This window comes from Staurois parvus, unplaced genomic scaffold (genome assembly GCF_062004578.1).
Source record: "Staurois parvus isolate SC_StPar_1 unplaced genomic scaffold, SC_StPar_1.0 ptg001573l, whole genome shotgun sequence".
In the NCBI taxonomy this organism is placed as follows: Eukaryota; Metazoa; Chordata; class Amphibia; order Anura; family Ranidae; genus Staurois; species Staurois parvus.
The window spans coordinates 178,088-202,459 of NW_028319369.1; the positions used below are offsets into that span (position 1 = coordinate 178,088).

The window sequence follows — 24,372 nt, forward strand, 5'->3', positions numbered from 1 at the left end:
GATTATTATTCTGTCCCATTACTTTTGGTCCCTTAACAAGTGGGAGGCTCATATGCAAACTGTTGTAATTCTTACACCGTTCACCTGATTTGGATGTAAATACCCTCAAAGCTGACAGTCTGCAGTTAAAGCACATCTTGTTAGTTTAATTTCAAATCCATTGTGGTGGTGTATAGAGCCACAAATGTTAGAATTGTGTCGATGTCCAAATATTTATGGACCTGACTGTACACTCATATATGTGCTTCCCATCAGACATTTGTTTTTGGGCCGTGACCTACCAGATTGGGAATCCAAGATCATTTGCATTGAACTTCCTTTTTTCCTGTAGGAGGTGTTCAGATTCTCCCCTATCCTCATTAATTCCAGTTCCATTTTTTCATGGAATTCTATCCCAATCTTCAGCGTTGCCCCCTTGATGACATGCATGCCGGTGATTACTGGAGAATCTTGTTTTGTCTTTGGTTCTCCACTGCAGTTCAATAGAAACTTACATACAAACCAGGAAGGAAATGTCACGTGATGGCCAAAGTATGTCAGGATTTTGTCTGAATGCAGGAGAAGTGACTTTACGTTACCCCGGCATTCAGGACAAAGGGTCCTGGTATCTCAGTCATCCCAAGAATGGAAGGGGGAGGGGAGGGTGTGTGAAAAAACGTAAACTGTGCATACCATGGTTTTGGTTTTTCACAAGTAAACCGTGTACATTTGTAAATACCAGAATTCAAGAGCCTGCCTCTTTACACATTCAGGGAAAAATAACAGGTTCACCTAAAAGCTTGTTTCCCTTGACTATTTCCCCATTGCTTTGGTGGTCCGTCAGAGCCATGAACATTACAGCACTCTCGTCTGAGGGTCCGGTTGACAGACACCAATGCTGTCACGCGGGAACAGCTCCACCACAGAGCTTGCACAGGTTTGAGATTTAAGGCTCTTGGCAGAAGAATGGAAAGGTGGGGGAGCACAGTGAAAGTGAGCATAAGATGGTCAGAGGGTGGACTTTCAAGAGTACCTGTCACTTTGCTCAGAATTTAACAAATAATTCCTCTGCACTGGGGGAGGGGGGGTTGAGGTCCTGATTTGGATTCTGTTGGACACCATCCTTCACTCAAGTTATGGAGGCCCTTCCTTCGGTTGTGAGAGTAATCCCAGAGCTGGATGACAGTGTGAGTTTCAGCCTTGTGCATCCTGTCTCCATTAAGGACAATTAAAGGAAATGTCTTTATTGCACAGGCAGTGTATGGATAACTTCCTTTATAGCAGAGAACAAGACACTGGGAAGCATAACCATGAGTCCAATAAACCAGTCTTTTTCAGGTATGTCAGGGGTTGACTCCAGGAAGCTTCCGTTCACAAGGAACAGCACCTCCAGAGCGACAGTAGAAATCTCTGAATCAAGATATAAACACACATGGAGGGCGCCATCTGAGTGCAGCATTAAACCATTTATTAAAAACAAATTGGCAGCTCACATGAAGTAAGTTTGTGAAGGCATGTAGAACATAAGAATCCAGGACATCCAGTGAACCCTGTAGCAGAGGCATCCAATCGAAGGATTGGGCAGCACTGCTGCCGGCCAGAGCACTTCCTGGTTGGGAGGAGACTCCAGGGGAACCTAGTAGATGATATCAGGCACCAGGGAACTTCCTGGGATTGTGGCTACGTGTTTCAAGGCGTTCTGCCACTTTGGCAAGCCTCTTGAGAAAGGCTTGGACAGAGCATGTCTTGTGAACGTAATGGGACCTGTTCACAAGCAGGGGCGGACTGACCATTTGGCAACTCGGGCACTACCCGAGGGTCCGGGGTCATTAGAAGGCCCCATGAGATGCCCCTGGTACCTTTTTCATAGGCTTTTTTGAGTTTGGGCAAGGACACAGGGGCCCCATGATCCCCTATTGCCCAGGGGCCCCATGAGTTGTCAGTCCACCCCTGTTCACAAGATATACTTCATGTGAGCTGCCAGTTTGTTTTTATCATATAACAAATGGTTTAATCTTTTCCTGTACATATCTGTAGGAGGATTCTTCAGATGGCTTCCTTTGTTCTGGCTCTGCTCAGGCTAGCTGTCATAGTGGTTCTACCCACATTCTTGATTCATACTCCAAGGCATCTGATGCTGCGCTTGATTGGGGGTTCAGGAGTTTTCTTAGTCCTATGGCCTGAGGTCAAGGTTAGGCAGGGTGCTCCTTTAGAAGGATTCTTCTGTGAAGTTCCTGGGGCAGCTTTATGTGTTGGGCAGGATGTATAGCTTTAGGCCTGGTTCACACCTATGCGGTTTCCAGTGCGTTTTTCAGTTTTGCAGAAAGGCACTACAGTCCGTTTTAACATGGTTTTCTATGGGTAACATTCACATCTGTGCATTTTTTGAAAAGGTTCAGCGACTTTTTTCCCTCAGCAGTTTGCATTTATGATTCCATAACCTTCAATGGAAACACAGTGGAAATGCATCAAAAACTCATAAAAAATACAGTGTTTATGTTTATGTGTTTTTGCTGGTTTCTCCTGCAAGACAAAAGACAACTCCCAAAAATGGAAAATGCATAAAAAACACGTGAAAAAAAAACGCAAAACGGAGACTGTATGAACCCCAACCTGCGTAGGTGTGAAACTAGCCTTATTATCTGTTCTTGGTGTCAGTTCCAGAAATGGCCAAAGTTACAGATTCTCATGATTTCTGCAAAATGTAATAATCTGATTCATTAAACAGGTCAACAATGGCAACCCCTATAATTCCGTTCTAACAGGTTCACTGGTGATGTCAGAGGGGCTTTCTGTGTAATTGAAGTTTCTCTGCAGATCTTTGCTATTGGGTAGCATTTGACTTGGTGTGTGGATTGCATGTTTGCTCATGTTCTATTCCGTTTGGTCTTCCAGGAGCGCCAGAAGCAGCTCGAGAGTCTCGGCATATCACTCCAGTCCTCAGGGATCAAAGTCGGAGACAACAAGTGCTTTTTAGTAAATTTAAATGCAGACCCGGCCCTCAACGAGCTTCTGGTTTACTATCTTAAGGTGAGTCAGTGATGGAAATTGCAGAGATCTGTGAAATGTGAGGCAGCTCAGCTGTTGAGGGGATAGCTTATTGATGGCCTAGAGGCCATAGAAATATTTAGCTTAAAATACAATACAGAAATGAGATGTAAAGGAGCACTGCTGGTACAATTAAACATGAAGGGGGGGTATGGGGAACACGGCCTTACCTGCCCAGAACTTCAGTTCTCCATCCAGTCATTTCTCTACGCACTGGGCCACCCCCTGCCTACGATTTCCTTATTTCCACTAACCACCTCCAGGGCTCAAAATGTTGTGGGGATGGTTCCTGATCCACCACTATACTCCACAGAAGGTTCAGAAGCATTGTCGTAATGCAGGTGGCATAACCTCGCAAGATCCTCTGCCAAGACTTAAATCCTATTGGTCAGGCCTTCATTAGAAATCATGGGGCTCCATCCAACCTACCTGACAGGCCCCACTTCCCCCAGTGTCTCTCCATCCTCTTTAACCTTCCGCCAGCACAGATATTTCCCTCAGAACAGACCCCCCTCCCAGCCCACCACCTCAGTACAGACCCCCCTTCCAGCCCACCTCCTCAGTGCAGACCCCCCTTCCAGCCCACCTCCTCAGTGCAGACCCCCCTTCCAGCCCACCCCCTCAGGACAGCCCCCCCTTTCCAGCCCACCCCCTCAGGACAGCCCCCCCTTTCCAGCCCACCCCCTCAGGACAGACCCCCCCTTTCAGCCCACCCCCTCAGGACAGACCCCCCTTCCAGCCCACCCCCCTCAGTTCAGACCCCCCTTCCAACCTACCCCCTCAGTTCAGACCCTCCCTTTCAGCCTACCCCCTCAGTTCAGACCCCCCTTTAAGCCCACCCCCTCAATAGAGATGCCCCCCCTTCAGCCCACCCCCTCAATATAGACCCCCCCCTTCCAGCCCACCTCCTCAGTACAGACCCCCACTTCCAGCCCACCTCCTCAGTACAGACACACCTTCAACCCCACCCCCTTTAGGACAGACCACCCCCCTTCTAGCCCTCCCCCTCAGGACAGACCCCCCCCCCCTTCCAGTCCACCCCCTCAGGACAGACCCCCCCCCCCCTTCCAGTCCACCCCCTCAGGACAGACCCCACCCCCAGTACAGACCCCCCTTTCAGCCCACCCCCCTCAGTACAGACCACCCCTTCCAGCCCACCCCCTCAGTACAGACCCCCCCTTCCAGCTCACCCCCTCAGTACAGACCCTCCTTCCAGCCCCCTTCCTCTGTACAGACTGCCACCTTCCCTCCACCCCTGGAACCGATGCAACGACAGTTCAGAGTGAGGGAAAGTCCACATGATGGCTGTATTGTGTCTGTAACTGAGGAGGTGCTTGTCACTAGCAACCACTATGTATTCTGCGCTGTGGCTGGTAATAGGCAACCCTACTGGACCCATTCCACCCTGCTAACCTGGGTAGGGCCTGGTCCTGATACGGGAGTACTTACCTCTTCTCTCCTATAGGCAGCCATGTTATTGGTGCTCACCTGGCCCCAAATTCTGCCCTGGAATTCTTGCCATACTGTAACCAGCCCACTTTGCCAGCATTCAGGAGGTCAGGCATTGCAGATTCTCCTTGGCTGCACCCGAAGCAGCTATGTTGGAGGCACGATCAGCACCATCCAAGGTACTTGAGTGGACTCTGATTTTAGCACTGGTGCAATATATAATCTGTTCAATGCATTGCATTAATGAGCTGTAAGACCTAAGGCAGTACAAATCAGTAAAAACAAAGCTGTTGTGCAACCCTGTGGACATGTCAGGGGCCTCTTGAGACCTCCAATTTTCACTAAGTTGACCACCACTGCTTTAAATAACATTGTTCAGCAATTATACAGTATATGCTTTCAATATTTTTATTGCTGCAGTTTTTTTTGTGATGGCATTTGCATACGTCATAACCAACTGAACCTCTTTTGTAGCGTTTTCCTTTTCCTGTCCTTGATTTTGATTCAAGTAAACTAAAGAGGGAAGAAAGTCACTGCTGAGCTCTAGATAACAATTGCCAATCGTCTTGTTATGCTACGACGTCCCTGCCTATTCCTCAGTGTTGGCATCTCTCACCCATGTCCAACGGCTGCAGTGCCAGCAGAAACACATTGAAGCTTCTTCCTGACCTGCTGAGCCTTTGTGCTGTGTCAGGGACACACAGATGAGGGTGAGCCCGGGATCTTTCCTTGTGTTCAGTAATCGGAGCCTCCTGGGAAGGAGAACACATCTCCCGGTACAACAAGAGCTTTCTGTTTTATCAGGGAGCGGAGTGTAGGAAGGCTTTGTGTGCCACAGGGGCTCCTGGAGACATGCCAACCAACAGTCCAAACATCAGATCATCAAAGCAAAACTGACCTGGCCTCAAATGTTTCAAAAGTGCTGACATTTAAAGCTGAACTTTGGCCTTCCCTTCAGTCTTGCACAGTTGTACCGGCTCCTCTCCTACACTGACATTGCTTACTCTTTCACTGAACACTTTGGGCTTCTCACAATGTTCATTAGAAGCTGCAGATAGAGTTCACCTCATTTTGTGGCTGGAGGACATCTGGCACCAGCTAGCCCAGTGTTTCTCAACCTTTTTTCACTCAAAGCACCCTTAAAAATTATGGACGGTCCCGAGGCACCCTTTAAAATTATGGACAGTCCCGAGGCACCCTTTAAAATTATGGACAGTCCCGTGGCACCCTTTAAAATTATGGACAGTCCCGTGGCACCCTTTAAAATTAAGGACAGTCCCGAGGCACCCTTTAAAATTATGGACAGTCCCGAGGCACCCTTTAAAATTATAGACAGTCCCGAGGCACCCTTTAAAATTATGGACAATCCCGTGGCACCCTTGAAAATTATGGACAGTCCCGTGGCACCCTTTAAAATTATGGACAGTTCCAGGGCACCCTTTAAAGTTATGGACAGTCCCGAGGCACCCTTTAAAATTATGGACAGTCCCGAGGCACCCTTTAAAGTTATGGACAGTTCCGGGGCACCCTTTAAAGTTATGGACAGTCCCGAGGTACCCTTTAAAATTATGGACAGTCTTGAGGCACTCCATTCTAAATGTGAAAAGTTTTATATAACGCAGCAACATCCATACATGTAGAGCACCCGACATTAGAGGTGATTTATTCTTCCAAAGCAAATACACTTTTTGGAGGGTCCAACTAGGATGCTGTGCAGGCAGCTGACATCCTCCTTATCAACTGATGATGTCATTGGTTGTCAGGAAGCCGGCAGCTAGAAGGTCGTAATGGTGCACAATGAAAGCCTGTGGCTTTGTGTAACTAAAAAGGCAGGCTTGCATACAAGTTTTGGGCAACTTTTAGACATTTTACCAAGGCACCCCTGAACAAACCTCAAGGCACCCCAGGGTGCCTGGGCACCCTGGTTAAATAAGGCTGATCTAACCCACCCCATTCATTCATTCTTTCAATTTCAGTTCTTTCAGTTAGTAAGGTGGTCTGCATGCAAATGCAGCCATCCAGGAATGCCCACTCCTCCAGACACCTACCCATCAAGACATTTTAATATTTGCATAACTACTCCCCAGAGCCTGCCCATTGCTTGTATCAGGGCTAAGCCCTACTTTTGCCTTGGGACTATATCTGCCCATGTGTTGGTGATAATGATCTAGTATCTGTGTTAAAGTGGACCTGTCAGTCTAAGTGACGTTTAGAGTGAGATGAGTTGTGAGCCTAAAGAATAGAGTTATTCCTACCCCCAATGTATGTATATTTGTGACTCTTGCTGGGGATATATGTGAATATAGTCGTCCTTCTCTGAATCCACCGACACTTTGTACAGCTGGTGGCTCGGAATCCCAGCAGTCAGCAACAGTACCAGTCACTGCTGATAATTTGAAAATAAATCCTTATGGTCCTCAATTGGTTCTAAAGCTAAAATGTTTTTTAACTTTATGCATTGCCTGCATTAAGGTAAAAAATGTTTTGTTACTTTCTGTGCTCCCCTAAACACTTACTGGAGCCTTGTATCGATCCGATGCTGTGCCCTTCCGCAGTTCTTCTCCCCTGTCTTTCTCTTCTCAGTGTCGGTTAAATCCCTGCGGTGGAGCCAAACTCTGTGTGTGTCTATGGACGCACACAGCCCAACTTGGAAGCAATTCTTCATATCTACGTCCATAGCAAGTGGCTTGCTATGAGGGCAGGCACAGAAAAGGAGGAGCCAAGATCGTGATCAGGGACTCCATAAGAGGAGGGTCAATGCTGTTCTGTGCAATACCATTACACAGAGCAGGGGAGTATTACTTATTATTTTAGTGAAAAAAATTATTCAGCTCCCACTGCAGCCTTAAGGTGTCAATGTTCATCGTATTGCTGTAATTGAGAGATCTAATTACACTAACAAAAAAAATAAAACAGAAGGCAATTTAGAAGGTAATATAGCAAATAAAATCCTTGCATGTCCTCTGTATATGCTAAATTGCAGAATCCATGCCTTGTGAAGTCCTTTGACCAAATATGTCATTAAAAGCTCTTTATGATTAAAAAACAAAACTATGTGTACGTGTGTATATACATTAATCAGCCATACCTTTATGACGACTCGCTTAATATTGAGTAGGCCCCCCTTTTTTCTGCCAAAACAGCCCTGACCCATTGAGGCATGGACTCCACTTGACCTCTGAAGGTATGCTGTGGTATCTGGCACCAAGCCATCAGTAACAGTTCCTTCAAGTCCTGAAAGATATGAGGTGGGGCCTCCATGGGTCGGACTTGTTTTTCCAGCACATCCCACAGATGCTCAATTAGATTGAGATCTGGAGAATTTGGAGACCAAGTCAACACTTCAAACTCAAACCATTTTTGCAGTGTGGCAGGGTGTTTTATCCTGCTGGAAGAGGTCACTGCCATCAGGGAATACCATTTCAGTGAAGGGGTGTACTTTGTTAGCAGCAATGTTTAGGTAGGTGGTATGTGTCAGTAACATACACATGAATGGCAGGACCCAAGGTGTTCCTGCCAAACATTGCCTAAAACTTTACACTGCCTGTGCTGGCATATCTTCTTCCTATACTGCATCCTGGTGCCATCTCTTCTCCAGGTAAGACATGCACACACGGCCCGTTCACATGGTAGTAACGAAAACGTGATTCATCAGACCAAGACCACCTTCTTCCAGTGCTCCGTGGTCCAGTTCTGATGTTCGCATACCCACTGTAGTCACTTTTGGCTGTGGACACTGGTCATCATAGCGACTGTGACCTGTCTGTAGCTAAACAGCCCCATACACAACAAACTGCAGTGCCCATTTTTTCTGCTATCAACACATCGACTTGGGGGAACAACATGCATGTTCACTTGCTGCCTATGATATCCCACTGACTTTCAGATGCCATTGTAGTGAGATAATCAATGTTCACTTAATCAGCGGTCATAAAAGTATTGGTGTGTGTGTATATATGTATGTATGTGTGTATGTATATGTGTATATATATATATTATTATACAGTATTTATAAAGCGCCAATAGTTCGCTCAGCGCTGTACATTACAAAGGGGGACAGAACATGTGACAGAACAATACCAATACAATGCAAAACATGAGGGGATCGAGGGCCCTGCTCTTTCAAGCTTACAGTCTAGGAGATGGGCAGCACATCGGCTAAATGGTTAGCACTTCCGCCTGGCAGTACAAGGGTTGTTGGTTCTAATTCCAGCCACGGCACCACCTGCCTGGAGTTTGCATGTTCTCTCTGTGCCTGCGTCGGTTTCCTCCGGGTACTCCGGTTTCCTCCCACACTCCAAACACATGCTGGTAGGTTAATTGATTCCTGTCTAAATTGGCCCTAGTATGTGTATGTATGAATATGAGTTAGGGACTTTAGATTGTACGCCCCTTGAGGGTTAGGGACTGATGTGAATGTACAATATATATGTAAAGCGCTGCGTAAATTGGTGGCGCTATAAAAGTACCTGGAATAAATAAATATATATATATATATATATATATATATATATATATATATATATATATAATATACATTCAGAGGGAAATAAGTATTTGATCCCCTGCTGATTTTGAATGTTTGCCCACTCACAAAGAAATGATCAGTCTAAAATTTGAATGGTAGGTGTATTGTAACACAGAGAGACAGAATAGCAACAAACAATTCAAAAGAAATGCATGTCTACCAGATTATACACTGATTTGCATGTTCATGAGGGAAATAAGTATTTGATCCCCTATTATTCAGCAGGATTTCTGGCTACCAGGTGTCTTTCATACAGGTCACAAGCTGAGATTAGAAGCAGTCTCTTAAAGGGAGTGCTGCTAATCTCATTTTGTTACCTGTATAAAAGACACTTGTCCACAGGAGCAATCAAACAATCAGATTCCAAACTCTCCACCATGGCAAAGACCAAAGAGCTGTCCAAGGATGTCAGGGACAAGATTGTAGACCTACACAAGGCTGGACTGGGCCATAAAATCACACACATATTGTAAATCAATTATATAGTGGCCCAACACATGCTTTTGGCCTGTGCACCTAGACATCTATGACCTCTGGTCACAAAAGGACTTTTGGATGATTTTTCAGATCCATTGGGGATTTTTGTGAAGTCTTTTTCTATAAATATGGTGATGCTTTTACAAATAAGTAGTTTAATTTTTCTGCCATACAACATCTCTTCCCCGCAGGATCATACACTAGTTGGGTCTGATGATTCGCAGGACATCCAGCTGTGTGGGATGGGGATCCTTCCAGAACATTGTGTCATAGACATCACCCTGGAGGGCCAAGTCATCCTGACCCCAATGAAGAACACCAGGTAATCCATCTGTTCCCAGGACATAACTACTTTTTTCCTTTTAACAGTTACAAGGTTATTATTTTACCAAAATGAGAAGATTTTATCTTAGTCATACAGTACCATTGGAATTGAGTCTTAGACCATGGGTTATATGCTGCTTCTTTCAGGGGATTCCACATTTTTTTTTTTTCTTTACTGTCAGCAATTACAAAGTTAACATTTTACCAGTACGCCATTCCTCATTATCACCAGCTTTATCTGAGGAACCTGGATTTCCCACATACCATACTTGTGTTACAGCAGTTTTGTTTTTTGAATGGTTGAACTGGATGGGCTATTGTTTTTTTTCAGCCAGACTACCTATCTAGCAGTTGTTGAACTTGAAGTTCTTTTAGCGTGACTCCCACAGACTGCTATTCTGCAGTTTCACCAGCATGTGGCGCTAGATCTCCCTTTGCTTTTATTCAAAGCACTAGAGGGCTGTAAGGGAACACTGGACCTTTAGGAGACACTTGAGGACCCTCATAACCTGCCGACTGCTGTCATTAGCTCTGCCATGCTGCTGCTAACAGGTGGAATAGTTTCCCTGCACCAAGAGGTAAGCATGCTCTGTGTAGGTAAATTGGATTTCAGTGCTAAATCGATGGCATCTATTCATTTAGATTACCAGAGAAGCTGAGATGAGGCTTGTTCAGTGTATTCAAGCCTGTGATCTTCATTCTGCTGAAGCTGCAGGAGGTGTTGGAGCTTGTTTGTAGACTTTTTGACTTGGCTTTATGCTGTCCCCGCTTTGCTGTCAGGGAGTTGTGTGCAGCCTAACAAGCACTTTTTTCCCAGTAGACTCCTCTAGTCATTTGCCTCGTAGTGACGCTCCCTGGAGTGTGCAGCTCTGATATCTATGTGCACCGTACACGGGGCGCTCATTACATAATGTGATGGTTTGTGATCTCCGGCATCCATACATTCTCTACATGCTTGCCGATTGTTGGGTAGAAGGTGTGCGATGCTTCAACAAGCCCGTTCCTGTCTTCTCACCTGATACTCCTAATATTACAGTGTGCACTGCACAGTTCCTTCTTCTGTCTATTAACCACAGATTCTGCGGGATTACAGGGTGTAAGGCTTTCATCTGTTCAAACAGGCTGCAACAATGCCACTATTGTTCTATGAAGGGGATGTAGACTGGGTTTCTTCATATTCTATTTAATAAAAAATAAATATAAAAAAAGTTTGTTTCAGAAGTCAAGGAAATATCAGTTCAGCTATTTCACCTGTATACCCCCCTGTAGACCTAAGCAGTTTTTAAATTTCTGCTATGGGCCTATTGATTCTGAAACTATTGTTGTTGTTATCATCCTCAATAATATCATTATTAATAATAGTAATAATGTTATTTCATTTTTTCAATGTATTTTGATTATTATTTAGGATTTATAGAGCGCCAGTAGTTTGCAAAGTGCTTTAAAATAGAGAGACCATACAGGTAAAATGCAATTCAAGACAAGAGGATTGGGGGGGGGCTGGACATGAGATCTTGCAGCCAGTTCAGCTCTCCCCCCTAAACACCCCCCAATGAATCAGAACAATTTTTACATTTCTGCTATGGACCTGTTTATTCACTAATAACTTTGTCATTACCTAAGATAACAAAGTAAATATATATATATATATATATATATACACACACACACACATTTGCAGGCTTTCTTGTGCACCATCTTTAGAAGAGGCTTCCTTCTGGGACAACAGCCATGCAGACCAATTTGATGCAGTGTGCGGCATATGGTCTGAGCACTGACAGTTTGACCCCCCTTCCCCCCCCCCCCACCCCATCCCTTCATTCTCTGCAGCACTCATACATCTATTTCCCAAAGACAACCTCTGGATAGGACGCTGAGCACATGCACTCAACTTCTTTGGTCGACCATGGCGAGGCCTGTTCTGAGTGCAACCTGACCTGTTAAACTGCTGTATGGTCTTGGCCACCGTGTAGCAGCTCAGTTTCAGAGTCTTTACAATCTTCTTATAGCCTAGGCCATCTTTATGTAGAGCAACAATTCTTTTTTTCAAATCCTCAGAGAATTCTTTGCCATGAGGTGCCATGTTGAACTTCCAGTGACCAGTATGAGAGAGTGAGAGCAATAACACCAAATTTAACACACCTGCTCCCCATTCACACCTGAGACCTTGTACCACTAACAAGTCACATGACATCGGGGAGGAAAAATGGCTAATTGGGCCCAATTTGGACATTTTCACTTAGGGGTGTATTCACTTTTGTTGCCAGCGGTTTAGACATTAATGGCTGTGTGTTGAGTTATTTTGAGGGGACGGCAAATTTACATGTTATACAAGCTGTACACTCAGTGCGTCATGTTGTAACAAAGTGTAATTTCTTCAGTGTTGTCACATGAAAAGATACAGTCAGGTCCATAAATATTGGGACAGCGACACAATTCTAACATTTTTGGCTCTATACACCACCACAATGGATTTGAAATGAAACGAACAAGATGTGCTTTAACTGCAGACTGTCAGCTTTAATTTGAGGGTATTTACATCCAAATCAGGTGAACAGTGTAGGAATTACAACAGTTTGCATATGTGTCTCCCACTTGTTAAGGGACCAAAAGTAATGGGACAATTGGCTTCTCAGCTGTTCCATGGCCAGGTGTGTTTTATTCCCTCATTATCCCAATTACAATGTGCAGATAAAAGGTCCAGAGTTCATTTCAAGTGTGCTATTTGCATTTGGAATCTGTTGCTGTCAACTGTCAAGATGGGATCCAAAAAGCTGTCACTATCAGTGAAGCAAGCGATCATTAGGCTAAAAAAACAAAACAAACCCATCAGAGAGATAGCAAAAACATTAGGCGTGGCCAAAACAACTGTTTGGAACATTCTTAAAAAGAAGGAATGCATCGGTGAGCTCAGCAACACCAAAAGGCCTGGAAGACCACGGAAAACAAGTGTGGTGGATGACCGAAGAATTCTTTCCCTGGTGAAGAAAACACCCTTCACAACAGTTGGCCAGATCAAGAACACTCTCCAGGAGGTAGGTGTATGTGTGTCAAAGTCAACAATCAAGAGAAGACTTCACCAGAGTGAATACAGAGGGTTCACCACAAGATGGAAACCATTGGTGAGCCTCAAAAACAGGAAGGCCAGATTAGAGTTTGCCAAACGACATCTAAAAAAGCCTTCACAGTTCTGGAACAACAACCTATGGACAGATGAGACCAAGATCAACTTGTACCAGAGTGATGGGAAGAGAAGAGTATGGAGAAGGAAAGGAACTGCTCATGATCCTAAGCATACCACCTTATCAGTGAAGCATGGTGGTGGTAGTGTCATGGCATGGGCATGTATGGCTGCCAATGGAACTGGTTCTCTTGTATTTATTGATGATGTGACTGCTGACAAAAGCAGCAGGATGAATTCTGAAGTGTTTTGGGCAATATTATCTGCTCATATTCAGCCAAATACTTCAGAACTCATTGGACGCCGCTTCACAGTGCAGATGGACAATCACCCAAAGCATACTGCAAAAGCAACCAAAGAGTTTTTTAAGGGAAAGAAGTGGAATGTTATGCAATGGCCAAGTCAATCACCTGACCTGAATCCGATTGAGCATGCATTTCACTTGCTGAAGACAAAACTGAAGGGAAAATGCCCCAAGAACAAGCAGGAACTGAAGACAGTTGCAGTAGAGGCCTGGCAGAGCATCACCAGGGATGAAACCCAGCGTCTGGTGATGTCTATGCGTTCCAGACTTCAGGCTGTAATCGACTGCAAAGGATTTGCAACCAAGTATTAAAAAGTGAAAGTTTGATTTATGATTATTATTCTGTCCCATTACTTTTGGTTTCTTAACAAGTGGGAGGCACACATGCAAACTGTTGTAATTCCTACATTGTTCACCTGATTTGGATGTAAATACCCTCAAATTAAAGCTGACAGTCTGCAGTTAAAGCAAATCTTGTTTGTTTCATTTCACATCCATTGTGGTGGTGTATAGAGCCAAAAATGTTAGAATTGTGTCAATGTCCCAATATTTATGGACCTGACTGTAGAATCAAATATTTACAAAAATGTGAGGTGTGTACTCACTTCTGTGAGATACTGTATGTATGTATGTAGGTATATATATATATATATATATATATATATATATATATATATATATATATATATATACAGTATATTGCTGTGAAAAGTATGGGCTCCCTCTTGATTTTTTTTTTTTGCATGTTTGTCATGCTTAAATGATTCATATCCAGGGGCGGACTGACTATTCGAGCACTCGGGCAGTGCCCGGGGTCAGTAGGGGGCCCCATGAGATGCCCCTGGTACCTTTTTATAGGCTTTTTTGGGTGTGGTTTGAGTGTGGGCAAGGACACGGGCCCCATGATCCTTTATTGTCCAGGGGCCCCATGAGTTGTCAGTCCACCCCTGTTCATATCATCAAACAAGTGTTAATATTACACAAAGATAACTCGAGTAAATACGAAATGCAGTTTTTAAATGATTTAATTTATTAACCTCTGCGGCGGTCTGATTATTTCCGATTTTTTTGTGCTGAAAGCGGTACCATTTTTTTGCATGGAAATATGTAGTTTTTTATTGTAGGCTGTAATTTTTAGGAATAACTCACTGAAATCTGCCCGAACAAGAGTCTAGTAAACATCCCGGATATGATAAAAATTGAAACACGAAATCATAAATTATAATTTAATAAATAATCATAAAAAATAATAATATAATAATAAATTTAATTCAATAATATAATCAAACCAAAAACACTGAAATTTGAAATACAGAGGCAAATTCGCACATCGCTGAGCAAAGTCGCAAAATCGCAAAATCATTTTCAGTGTCTGATGACGAATTTCCCCACGAATCATTATCACTCAATTCTGCAAGTGGTTCTGATTTACTATCGCTGTTCTCTAGCCGGTCTAAAACCGATTTTGACATAAAGGGATGCTTTTTGGACGCCATGGACTTTTCTAAGTTTCCAGGCAGAAAGAACAGTCAAAATGCAGGCAGGGCGCCGGACAAAGCAGTAGGGACAAAATGTATGTGAAATGCATTGAAACAGCAATATTTTACTATGTAATAGTCATTTTAAAAAAATACAGTTTTTAAAAATTTTAAATTTGCTGCCGGTTCCGGCGCCCGTACGTCCCGACGTCACAGGGACTGGAACACGGAAGCCGGCATCGGCCGGAGGAGATGGCCGGGGACGCTGCAGGGGACACATCGTGGGAGCGAAGGACAAGGTAAGTGCTGCAGGGACTCCCAGAGCAACGCCGCATGGTAAGCCCGAGTGTAGCTCAGGGTTACCGCTTTTGGTACTGACATTTTACCCCGAGCTACACTTGGGAATACCGCCAGGGAGGTTAAGGAAAAAAGCTGTCAAAAGCTGTCCAAACCTGCCTGCCTGCTGTGAAAAAGTGATTGCTCCTTGAACCTAATAACTAGTTGTGCCACTCTTTGATGGCAACAACTGCAATCGAGCATTTGCGATAACTGGCAATGAGTCTTACACCTCGCTGTGGAGGAATTTTGGCCCACTCTTCTTTGCAGAATTCTTTTTATTCATCCACATGCAGAGGGTTTTCCAGCATGAACGGCCTGTTTAAGGTCATGTCACAGTATCTCAGTTGGATTTAAGTCCAGACTTTGACTAGGCCACTCCAAAACCTTCATTTTGTTTTTTTGTTTAGTCATTCAGAGGTGGAATTGCTGGTGTGTTTCGGATCATTGTCCTGCTGCATATCCCAAGTGTGAATGAGCTTGAAGTCACAAGCTAATGGCCAGACATTCTTTTCTGGTAGAGCACAGAATTTATGGTTGCATCAATGATGGCAAGTTGTCCAGGTCTTGAAGCTGCAAAGCAGGCCCAGACCATCACACTACCACCACCATGTTTGACTGTTGGTATGACGTTCTTTTTATGAAATTCTGTGTTAGTTTTACACCAGATGTGACGGGACGCACACCTTCCAAATAGTTTAGCTTTTGTCTCATCAGTTCACAGAATATTTGCCCAAACGTCTTGGGGATATTCAAGATGTTTTTTGACAAATTTGAGACGAGCCTTTGTGTTCTTTTTGGTCAGCAGTGGCTTTCACCTTGGAACTCTGCCATGGATGCCATTTTTGCCCAGTCTCTGTCTTATTATTGACTGACGAACACTGGCCTTAACTGAGGCAAGTGAGGCCTGCAGTAATTTTTAGATGATATTTGGGTTCTTTTATGACCTCCTGGATGAGTCGTCGTCGTGCTACTGGAGTAACTTTGACAGGCCGGCTACTCCTTGGAAGGTTCACCACTGTTCCAAGCTTTCTCTATTTGTGGAAAATGGCTCACGATGAGGTTTGTTGGAGTCCCAAAGCCTTAGAAATGGCTTTGTAACCCTTTCCTGACTGATACATGAAAATTACTTTGTTTCTCATCTGTTCTTAAATATATCTTTAGATTGCAGTATGATATGTTGCTTTTTGAGATCTTTTAGCATTCTTCACATTGTCAGACAGCTTCTATGTAAGTGATTTCTTGATTCAACAGGTCTGGCAGTAATCAGGCCTGGCTGTGGCAAGTGAAATTTAACTCCACTTTCCAAAAAATGTGGCTAATCACAGTTCATTTATTCATTATTTAAAATGATCAAATCATCATTTAAAGATTGCATTCTATATTTTCTGAATGCAGAGACATTGTAGAATAAGGATGGTAGTTGCAATTTGTTACGTTGCACTATATTTATTCAACTGTATATCAAATCTTGGAAATACATTTTATCACACACAAACACAATTTTATCCCCAGTTGTACAAAAAAAATAGATGAGGTTGTGTTGAGTAGCTAGATACCAAATTTAACTGCATTTGCCTGGGAAATGGCAAAAAATTTCTGTACCCAAAATTATGAAAAGGTGATGCTTTAAATGCATTTACAGCTCATTATTTTATTATTATACAGGATTTATGTAGTGATTTACAAAATGAAGGCAGACAGTACAGATACAATTCAGTACAAGAGGAATTAGAGGGCCCTATTCCTTACAGCTTACAATTTAGGAGGGAGGGCCACGTGATACAGAAGGTAATAATTTTGGGGAATGAGCTGATGGAGAAAGCAAACAGACAATGAATTATTTAGAAGCAGGATAGGCTTTTGTAAAGTTTCCAGGGATCGTCTACATGCATCATACATACTAGGGGGGGTACAACTGGGGGAATCAATGGTGGGGAAGGATCTGGGGGTTCTGGTAGATCACAAGCTTAATATTGGCATGCAATGCCAAGCTGCAGTTTCTAAAGCGAGCAAAATCCTCTCTTGTATTAACCGCTTCAAGTACGGACACTTTTACCCCCTTCCTGTCCAGGCCAATTGACAATTGCGCTGTCATGCAACACTGTTCCTTCCAGTTTATCCCCTGCCTCTGTGGCAGCAGATCAAACACAGGTCTGTGCTTGATCTGCTGGTACAAATGGAGAAACAGAAAAAGGGCGCACCGACCTAGTGCATTATCGTTTAAAATAATTTATTAAAGAAACAAAAATAGGTATCATACTCACAATGGACATAATAACACAGGCATGTCAAACTGAACAAGATGTATGATCCAAACAACATCTGAGTCCATACGATGGAACCCTGGATGACCAACTGGCTAACGCGTTTCGAGGACACAACCTCTTCCTCAGAGCCAACACTACAGGAGTCTGCACTTCTCTTTAGATAAGTTACTAAATGGTAACAAAAGGGCTGTATCAGAACCACCTGAAGGCGGAGCCTGACATCTCTTGACCCATTAGCATCAAATGTTTTTTGTTTTTTGTTTTTTTTGTTTTGATGCTAACAGGTCATGTGATGTCAGGCTCCGCCTTCAGGTGGTTCTGATACAGCCCTTTTGTTACCATTTAGTAACTTATATAGAGAGAAGTGCAGACTCCTGTAGTGTTGGCTCTGAGGAAGAGGTGTCCTCGAAACGCGTTAGCCAGTTGGTCATCCAGGGTTCCATCGTATGGACTCAGATGTTGTTTGGATCATACATCTTGTTCAGTTTGACATGCCTGTGTTATTATGTCCATTGTGAGTATGATACCTATTTTTGTTTCTTTAATAAATTATTTTAAACGATAATGCACTAGGTCGGTGCGCCCTTTTTCTGTTTCTCCATTTGTATCCAGTGTATTCGGACCACCCCGGTCTGTTGAGGGCAGCAAGCAGTGCATATTCCAGAACATTCCTATTGGGTCTACTGAGTCCTTTCCTAGCGCAGGAGTAAAGTGTTTGTTGTGTTGGACTTGATCTGCTGGTAACCTGGCTTTGCAGCCAGGATTTTGGAAGTGTTCAGAGCTGAGCACTTCCAGCCGAAGAGGAGATGAAACCTCTGAACAGTGTTTATAAACCCTGTGTCAGTCTATTTTTGATAGCAGTTGGCAATTGCAGGCTAATGCAAGGGGGGAAGCAGCAATGGAGCAGAGGGAAAGGACATACTACACATGCCCTGTGTACTTCGATGAAAGTGTTTTGGCCATGTGTGGTACGTCCGCAACTGATAAATCAATCTCTAACTCCTTTCTCCACACCAGCCTTTGATCAGAATTCTTAGCTGTCATTCACCTGTGTTCACTCTACATTTTATTTTTTTCAAACTATATAACTAATAAATACTAATAACTATTTACCTTGAACTAAATCAAACTCGACTAATAACTCATATACACAGTATAATATTTTCTTGTGTTTTTTTTTAATAGTGTAATTTATTTCAGTAGTTGTTTTCAATCTAAAATCTGTCGCTGTAAAAAAAAAATAAAAACTAACCCCCAGTGATCCTGCTGAATGTCTTGTTTAGATGCTTCCATTTATAGGGTGAGAATATTCCCTGTTGTGCTCCTGCATTGTCGCATTGTCACCTCCTGGACAAGGTCACCCAGGGCAAAGATGCCAAACTGCTCCCCCCCCCCTCCTTCCCACAATGATGTGTTAGTCTAGGGGAGGGGTAGGCAACCTGTGGCCCTCCAGCTGTTGTGGAACTACATTTCCCATGATGCATTGCAACATTACAAAACTGACAGTTACAGCTATGACTTGCAGAGGCATGATGGAACTTGTAGTCCTGCAACAGCTAGAGAGCCGCAGGTTGCCTACCCCTGGTCTAGGGGATCCTACTCCCAGCAGCCACCTACTTGTCTTGGCATCACAATGCAGCTCTGGAACTGTCAGTCAGGTTTTGCATGCACAATGATCTTGTGGGAGAGAGAGAGCACAGCCCACACCTCCTCCCAGCTCTCTCATGGCCACCTCCAGCGCTAGGCTGATAGGAGTAGTGATGCCTCTGCCACTACTCCTTTTGAAGCAGAATCAGTTGTCTGCACGATGCCCCCAACCCTACAGTAAACCACTGCATCTGAAGCAGCCGCCCATGCTGCCCCTTATCTGGTCCCAGCCAAGGTCGCAAGGGCTTCTGATGGATACTACAAGTGGCCTTGCAGACCTGGTTAACTGTTGTCACTTTCAGGAAGCCAGTCCAGAGCAATGATGTGTAGCAGACACTGGAGCAAGTGTATGTACACAGGAAGAGGCTGAAGGAGAATAATAACTCTGAGATGGAAAAAATAAAGGAAACGGGGAAAAAAGTTAAAGGATAAATGCAGTTTTAAACAAAGTGCATTTATCATTTTTGCTCCTGAGCTCACCTACCTACCCTTCCACTCCACAGATGCATATACCGCTTTCCAAGGGCCGTGGCTCTTCTGTTTGTTTACATACAGCATCACAAGTCTGCACTGTCCTGGCCGCAACTGTGATTCTCAGCCCCATAAACTTCCATGGGACTGTCACCCATAGCCTTCGGACATGGAGCACTGCCTCATAGAGTTCTAAGGGGCACTAATGCACAGGGGAGGCCAGGATCATGACAACTTGCACCGCTGAATGTAAACAAGTGTTTAGCAATGGTAAATTATATAAAACCCTCCTTTTTTTTTTTTTTTTTTTTCCAGCCTTCTTCATTGGTAAGCCTTTATGAACAGGACTGTAGGGCTTTGTACTCTAAAATAAGTTGCATTGTATAACATTGACGTGATTTGGGTGCTGTGTATTTACTACATTTGGTGCAGTGTTGGGCAAAACTGTGACACATAAAGAATACAGTAATATTGTTTTCTTTTTTGCTGCAGGACTCTGGTCAATGGGTCAGCCATTACTAACCCCACACAGCTCCAGCACGGGGACCGGATACTGTGGGGGAACAATCACTTTTTCAGGTATTAGTTTTAGAATTCTGTTTGCGTCTGTTAGGTTCACTTTAACCACTTCCAGTCCGGACACTTTTACCCCCTTCCTGTCCAGGCCAAATTTCAGCTTTCAGCGCTATCACACTTTGAATGACAATTGCACGGTCATGCAACACTGTACCCATATGAATTTTTTAGCATTTTTTTAAGACAGATAAAGCTTTATTTGTTAGTATTTATTCACCACTGGGATTTTTTTTTTTTTGCTATGTAAATGAAAAATTCCAAAAATTTTGCAAATAAATAATATTTCATCATAAATCTTGGCCAAAATGTATTCCGTTATCTTTTTAGTAAAAAAAAAAAAAAAACCAAATTAGTTTATAACCAGAAATTATAATTTTTAAACATTTTATTTTACATTTTTTTTTATATTGGTTGTTTTTTTCTTTTCTTTTACATACTGTCACCCTAGCAGTACAGTGTCACCATGGTGATACTGTACTACTTGTGGGGGGTGATGAAGATTTTTTTTTTACACTGATTGCTTTTACACCCATGAAGGCTGTAAAAGCAATAATTTCTCCTTCTCTCTGGCTTCATTCTTGCAGCCATTGAGAACTACTGTGTGAGCTGTGATTGGTCACAGCTTGTCACATGGTACAAGGCTGTTGTGAATAGACTTGTACCATGTGACCTCTGTGATCATTCACAGATTTCACACGTAGTAAGCAATGATGTCAGAAGTGACATCTTGCTTACTACTCTGCATGTGATCACTGATTGACCAAAAAGTGATCACATGATCGGGACCTCACACAGAGGTCCCGTCTGACGATCGGTGTTCCACTGTGTCCGGAGGACACAGCGGGCATCGGATCGTGGTGCTGCGAGCTCCCAGGGAGCGCACACAAGCAGGGGGCGGGGAGGCCGTTTATAAACGGCCACCCGACCCTGCACTGCCACCGTCCGGCCGTGTATGTACAACGGCCGGACGGGAGGTGGTTAAAGTGTACACTGTACTTTTTAAGGTTTCATTTGCTGTCCTCATTGGTCAGTGGTGGAAGGTGGTGAGCCACACACCAAAACACCCAACTGAAAGTCCTAATCCTTCCGTGTTCTCTTGAGAACTAAAATAAAAATCATATTTCGCTTCTCCTTAACCTCAGTGCATGGTCTGAAGTGGCTAGATGATAGTTATTTTTTTTTCCTTTATAAGATTTTCTTTTTTTTTACTCGGCTATTTTTTTTTTTTTTTTTCAGTTCTTTTCTCTTTTTTTGTATTTTTTTTCTGCTGGGTTATATTTTCCATGGTTATTTTTTCTTTTTTCCTGAGTTATTTTTTCTTTCTTTTTTTTTTCTTGTTTTCTTTCCTAGGTTATTTTTTCCATGGTTATTTTTCCTTAATTACCTCAGTTTTTTTTTTCCTTAGTTTTTCATTCCTATTTTTTTTCTTCATTTTGTTTTTTTTTTCCCTAGGATATTTTTTTCCTTGGTTATTTTGAAGATTTTTTTTTTCCTTTTTAGGTAATTTTTCCTTTCTTTTAGTTTTTTTGTTTTGTTTGTTTACAATCCAGAATTTGATAAAAGCCTAAACTCTGTAGTTACATCTACTGAAAAAATAATTTCCTTTTTTTTTTTCTTTGTTTTCCTGTGGTTAACACTTTTTCCCTCCAGGTATTTTTTTCCTAGGTAATTTTTTTTTTTTGTTTTTTTAATTCATATTTTTTTCCTAGAATATTTTTTCCTTGGTTATTTTTCGGGGGGGTTTTCTCTTCCATATTTCTTTCTCCATCTTTATTTCTCCTTTTTTACTCTGTTTTTCTTTTTCCTCCTTAGTTATTTTTCTCTCTTTTTTTTTTTTTTTTCCTGGGTTTTTTTTTCTTAGTTAATTTTTTTCTTTCCTTTCTTTCTTTTTCATATCTATCTAGAAGTTGATAAAAAGCCTAAACTCTGTAGTTAAATCTACCGAAAACTAAAAATTAATTCCCTGATATGAAAAATTGTTAAAATTCGTAACAATTTTTAACAAAAAAAGACAAATCTCTTCCCATTCCACTTGCGCTTACACATTGGTCATAGCAATGTTTTGGAGGAGTGAGTAACCTCCAGATAATCCTGTCTCCGTTTAGGTCCACTGCTGGTACTGCATAGATTAATGAAGGGCTCTCACTTGCAGAGATGTCCTGATACGGAGCAAAGTAAAGAACTGGAAGATGTATTTTATGCGCTTGATAAATTCTAATATTTGTATCTCATTCGGCTCTCTGCCGGTGTATATCCACTCTAGCTGTAGTTTTCTGTTGGCTGTTGTACGTAATCCCCCAGTCCTTCCTGATCATCTCCTGTCTATCTGAAGGATAAGTTTACCAAAGAAGAAAAAGTCAGAGCGGGACGAAGAGGAGCGGGACACCAGTATGAGGAACAGCAGCAGCTTCGAGCAGCTGGATGCAGATGGAGACAGTTCCAGCGAGGTGTCCAGCGAGGTCAATTTTAACTATGAGTACGCTCAGATGGAAGTCATGATGAAAGCGCTGGGAAATAATGGTAGGTCACACATTTTATGGGCCCTTGGGCATTGCCTTTCACAAACTATTTTATTATTATTATTATTATTATTATACAGTATTTATATAGCGCCAAAGGGTTTGCTCAGCGCTGTACAGTAACAAGGGGGACAGAACATGAGACAAGACAGTAACAATACAATACACAAGGGGTTCGAGGGCCCTGCTCTTTCGAGCTTACAATCTAGGAGGGAAGGGAAGGTGGTACAGGAGGAAATGGCTGTGGGGGATGGAGTGGGGGATGGAGTGGAGGAGGTTAGTTGTTAGGTGAGGTCAGGTGTTAGGTGAGGTTGGGGTAGGCTTCCCTGAAGAGGAGGGTTTTCAGGGTGCGCCTGAAGGTGAGGAGGGTAGGTGACAGTCTAATGGATTGGGGTAGGGAGTTCCAGAGGATGGGGTAAGTCCTAGAGAAGTCCTGCAATCGGGCGTGGAAGGAGGAGACCAGGGAGCTAGAGAGTAGGAGGTCCTGTGAGGAGCGGAGGGCATGGGTAGGGTAGTATTTGGGTATCAGGTCAGTTATGTAGTTCGGGATGGCTTTGTAGGTCAGAGTTAGCAGTTGAATTTGATGCGTTGGGCAATCGGGAGCCAATGAAGGGATTGGCAGAGGGGGGAGGCAGATGTGGAGCGGTTGGTGAGGTGGTTGAGTCTAGCTGCTGAGTTCAGGATAGACTGGAGTGGGGATAGCGTTCGTTTGGGTAGGCCAGTGAGAAGGGAATTGCAATAGTCCAGGCGTGAGATGATGAGGGAGTGTACGAGTTGTTTAGTAGTGTCTGGGGTAAGGAATGTGCGTATCTTGGAGATGTTGCGGAGGTGGAGCCTGCAAGATCTAGATAGCAGTTGGATGTGGGGTAGGAAGTTGAGGTGGGAGTCCAGGGTGACACCCAGGACTTTGGCGTGTGGGGTGGGAGAGATGGTGGCGTTGTTAGTAGTGATGGAGAGGATGGGGGGGCTGCGGGGTGGGGGGAAGACCAGGAGCTCGGTTTTGGATAGGTTAAGTTTGAGGAAATGGAGCGACATCCAGTCTGATATGTCGTCTAGGAGGCGGGCAATGCCGGCGGAGAGTGAGGGGGTGAGGTGGGGGGTGGAGAGGTAAATTTGGGTGTCGTCGGCATAGAGGTGGTAATTGAAGCCGTGGGAGTGTATTAGTTTGCCAAGGGAGGAGGTATAGATAGAGAAGAGGAGGGGCCCGAGGACGGAGCCTTGGGGGACCCCGACAGAGAGGGGGGGGGGGAGGGGGTGGTGGCAGTGTTGTAGGTGACGCTGAAGGAGCGTTGGGAAAGATAGGAGGAGAACCAGGAGAGAGCAGCGTCCCTGATGCCAAGAGAGTGCAGTTTGGCAAGGAGGAGAGGGTGGTCAACCGTGTCGAAGGCCGCAGAGAGGTCGAGGAGTAGGAGGATAGAATAGTGGCCATTGGCTTTGGCGGTTAGCAGGTCGTTGGTGATTTTGAGTAGGGCGGTTTCGGTGGAGTGTAGGGGGTCAAGGAAATTGTTATGCAACGAATGATTGTTCGATTGGTGGATAAAGAACCTCCATCAACTTCCAGAGAAATCCAAGCTGACCTTCAGGCACAGGGTACAACTGTGTCAACTCACTCTATACATCTCCATCTGAATGAAAAGGGACGCTATGGTTGGAGACCCAGGAGGACCCCACTGTTGACACAGAAAGATAAAAAAAAGCCAGATTGGAATTTGCAAAAACTTACCTGAGGAAGCCAAAATCCTTTTGGGAGAATGTGCTGTGGACAGATGAAACAAAATGACAGCG

General features: G+C 43.7%; 1 protein-coding gene across 1 annotated transcript in view; it reads left to right on the forward strand.

Moving 5' to 3' along the window:
- Positions 1–24,372, forward strand: part of LOC149435234 (kinesin-like protein KIF13B) — a gene marked incomplete at its 3' end in the record, with an annotated part of 253,576 nt that overhangs the window by 123,072 nt on the left and 106,132 nt on the right. Inside the window, exons 13-16 of the mRNA XM_089662874.1 lie at positions 2,875–3,009; positions 9,673–9,803; positions 19,985–20,071; positions 22,401–22,588. Of these exons, the coding sequence (XP_089519000.1) occupies positions 2,875–3,009; positions 9,673–9,803; positions 19,985–20,071; positions 22,401–22,588 (541 nt within the window). The remainder of the gene's footprint in view (positions 1–2,874; positions 3,010–9,672; positions 9,804–19,984; positions 20,072–22,400; positions 22,589–24,372) is intronic.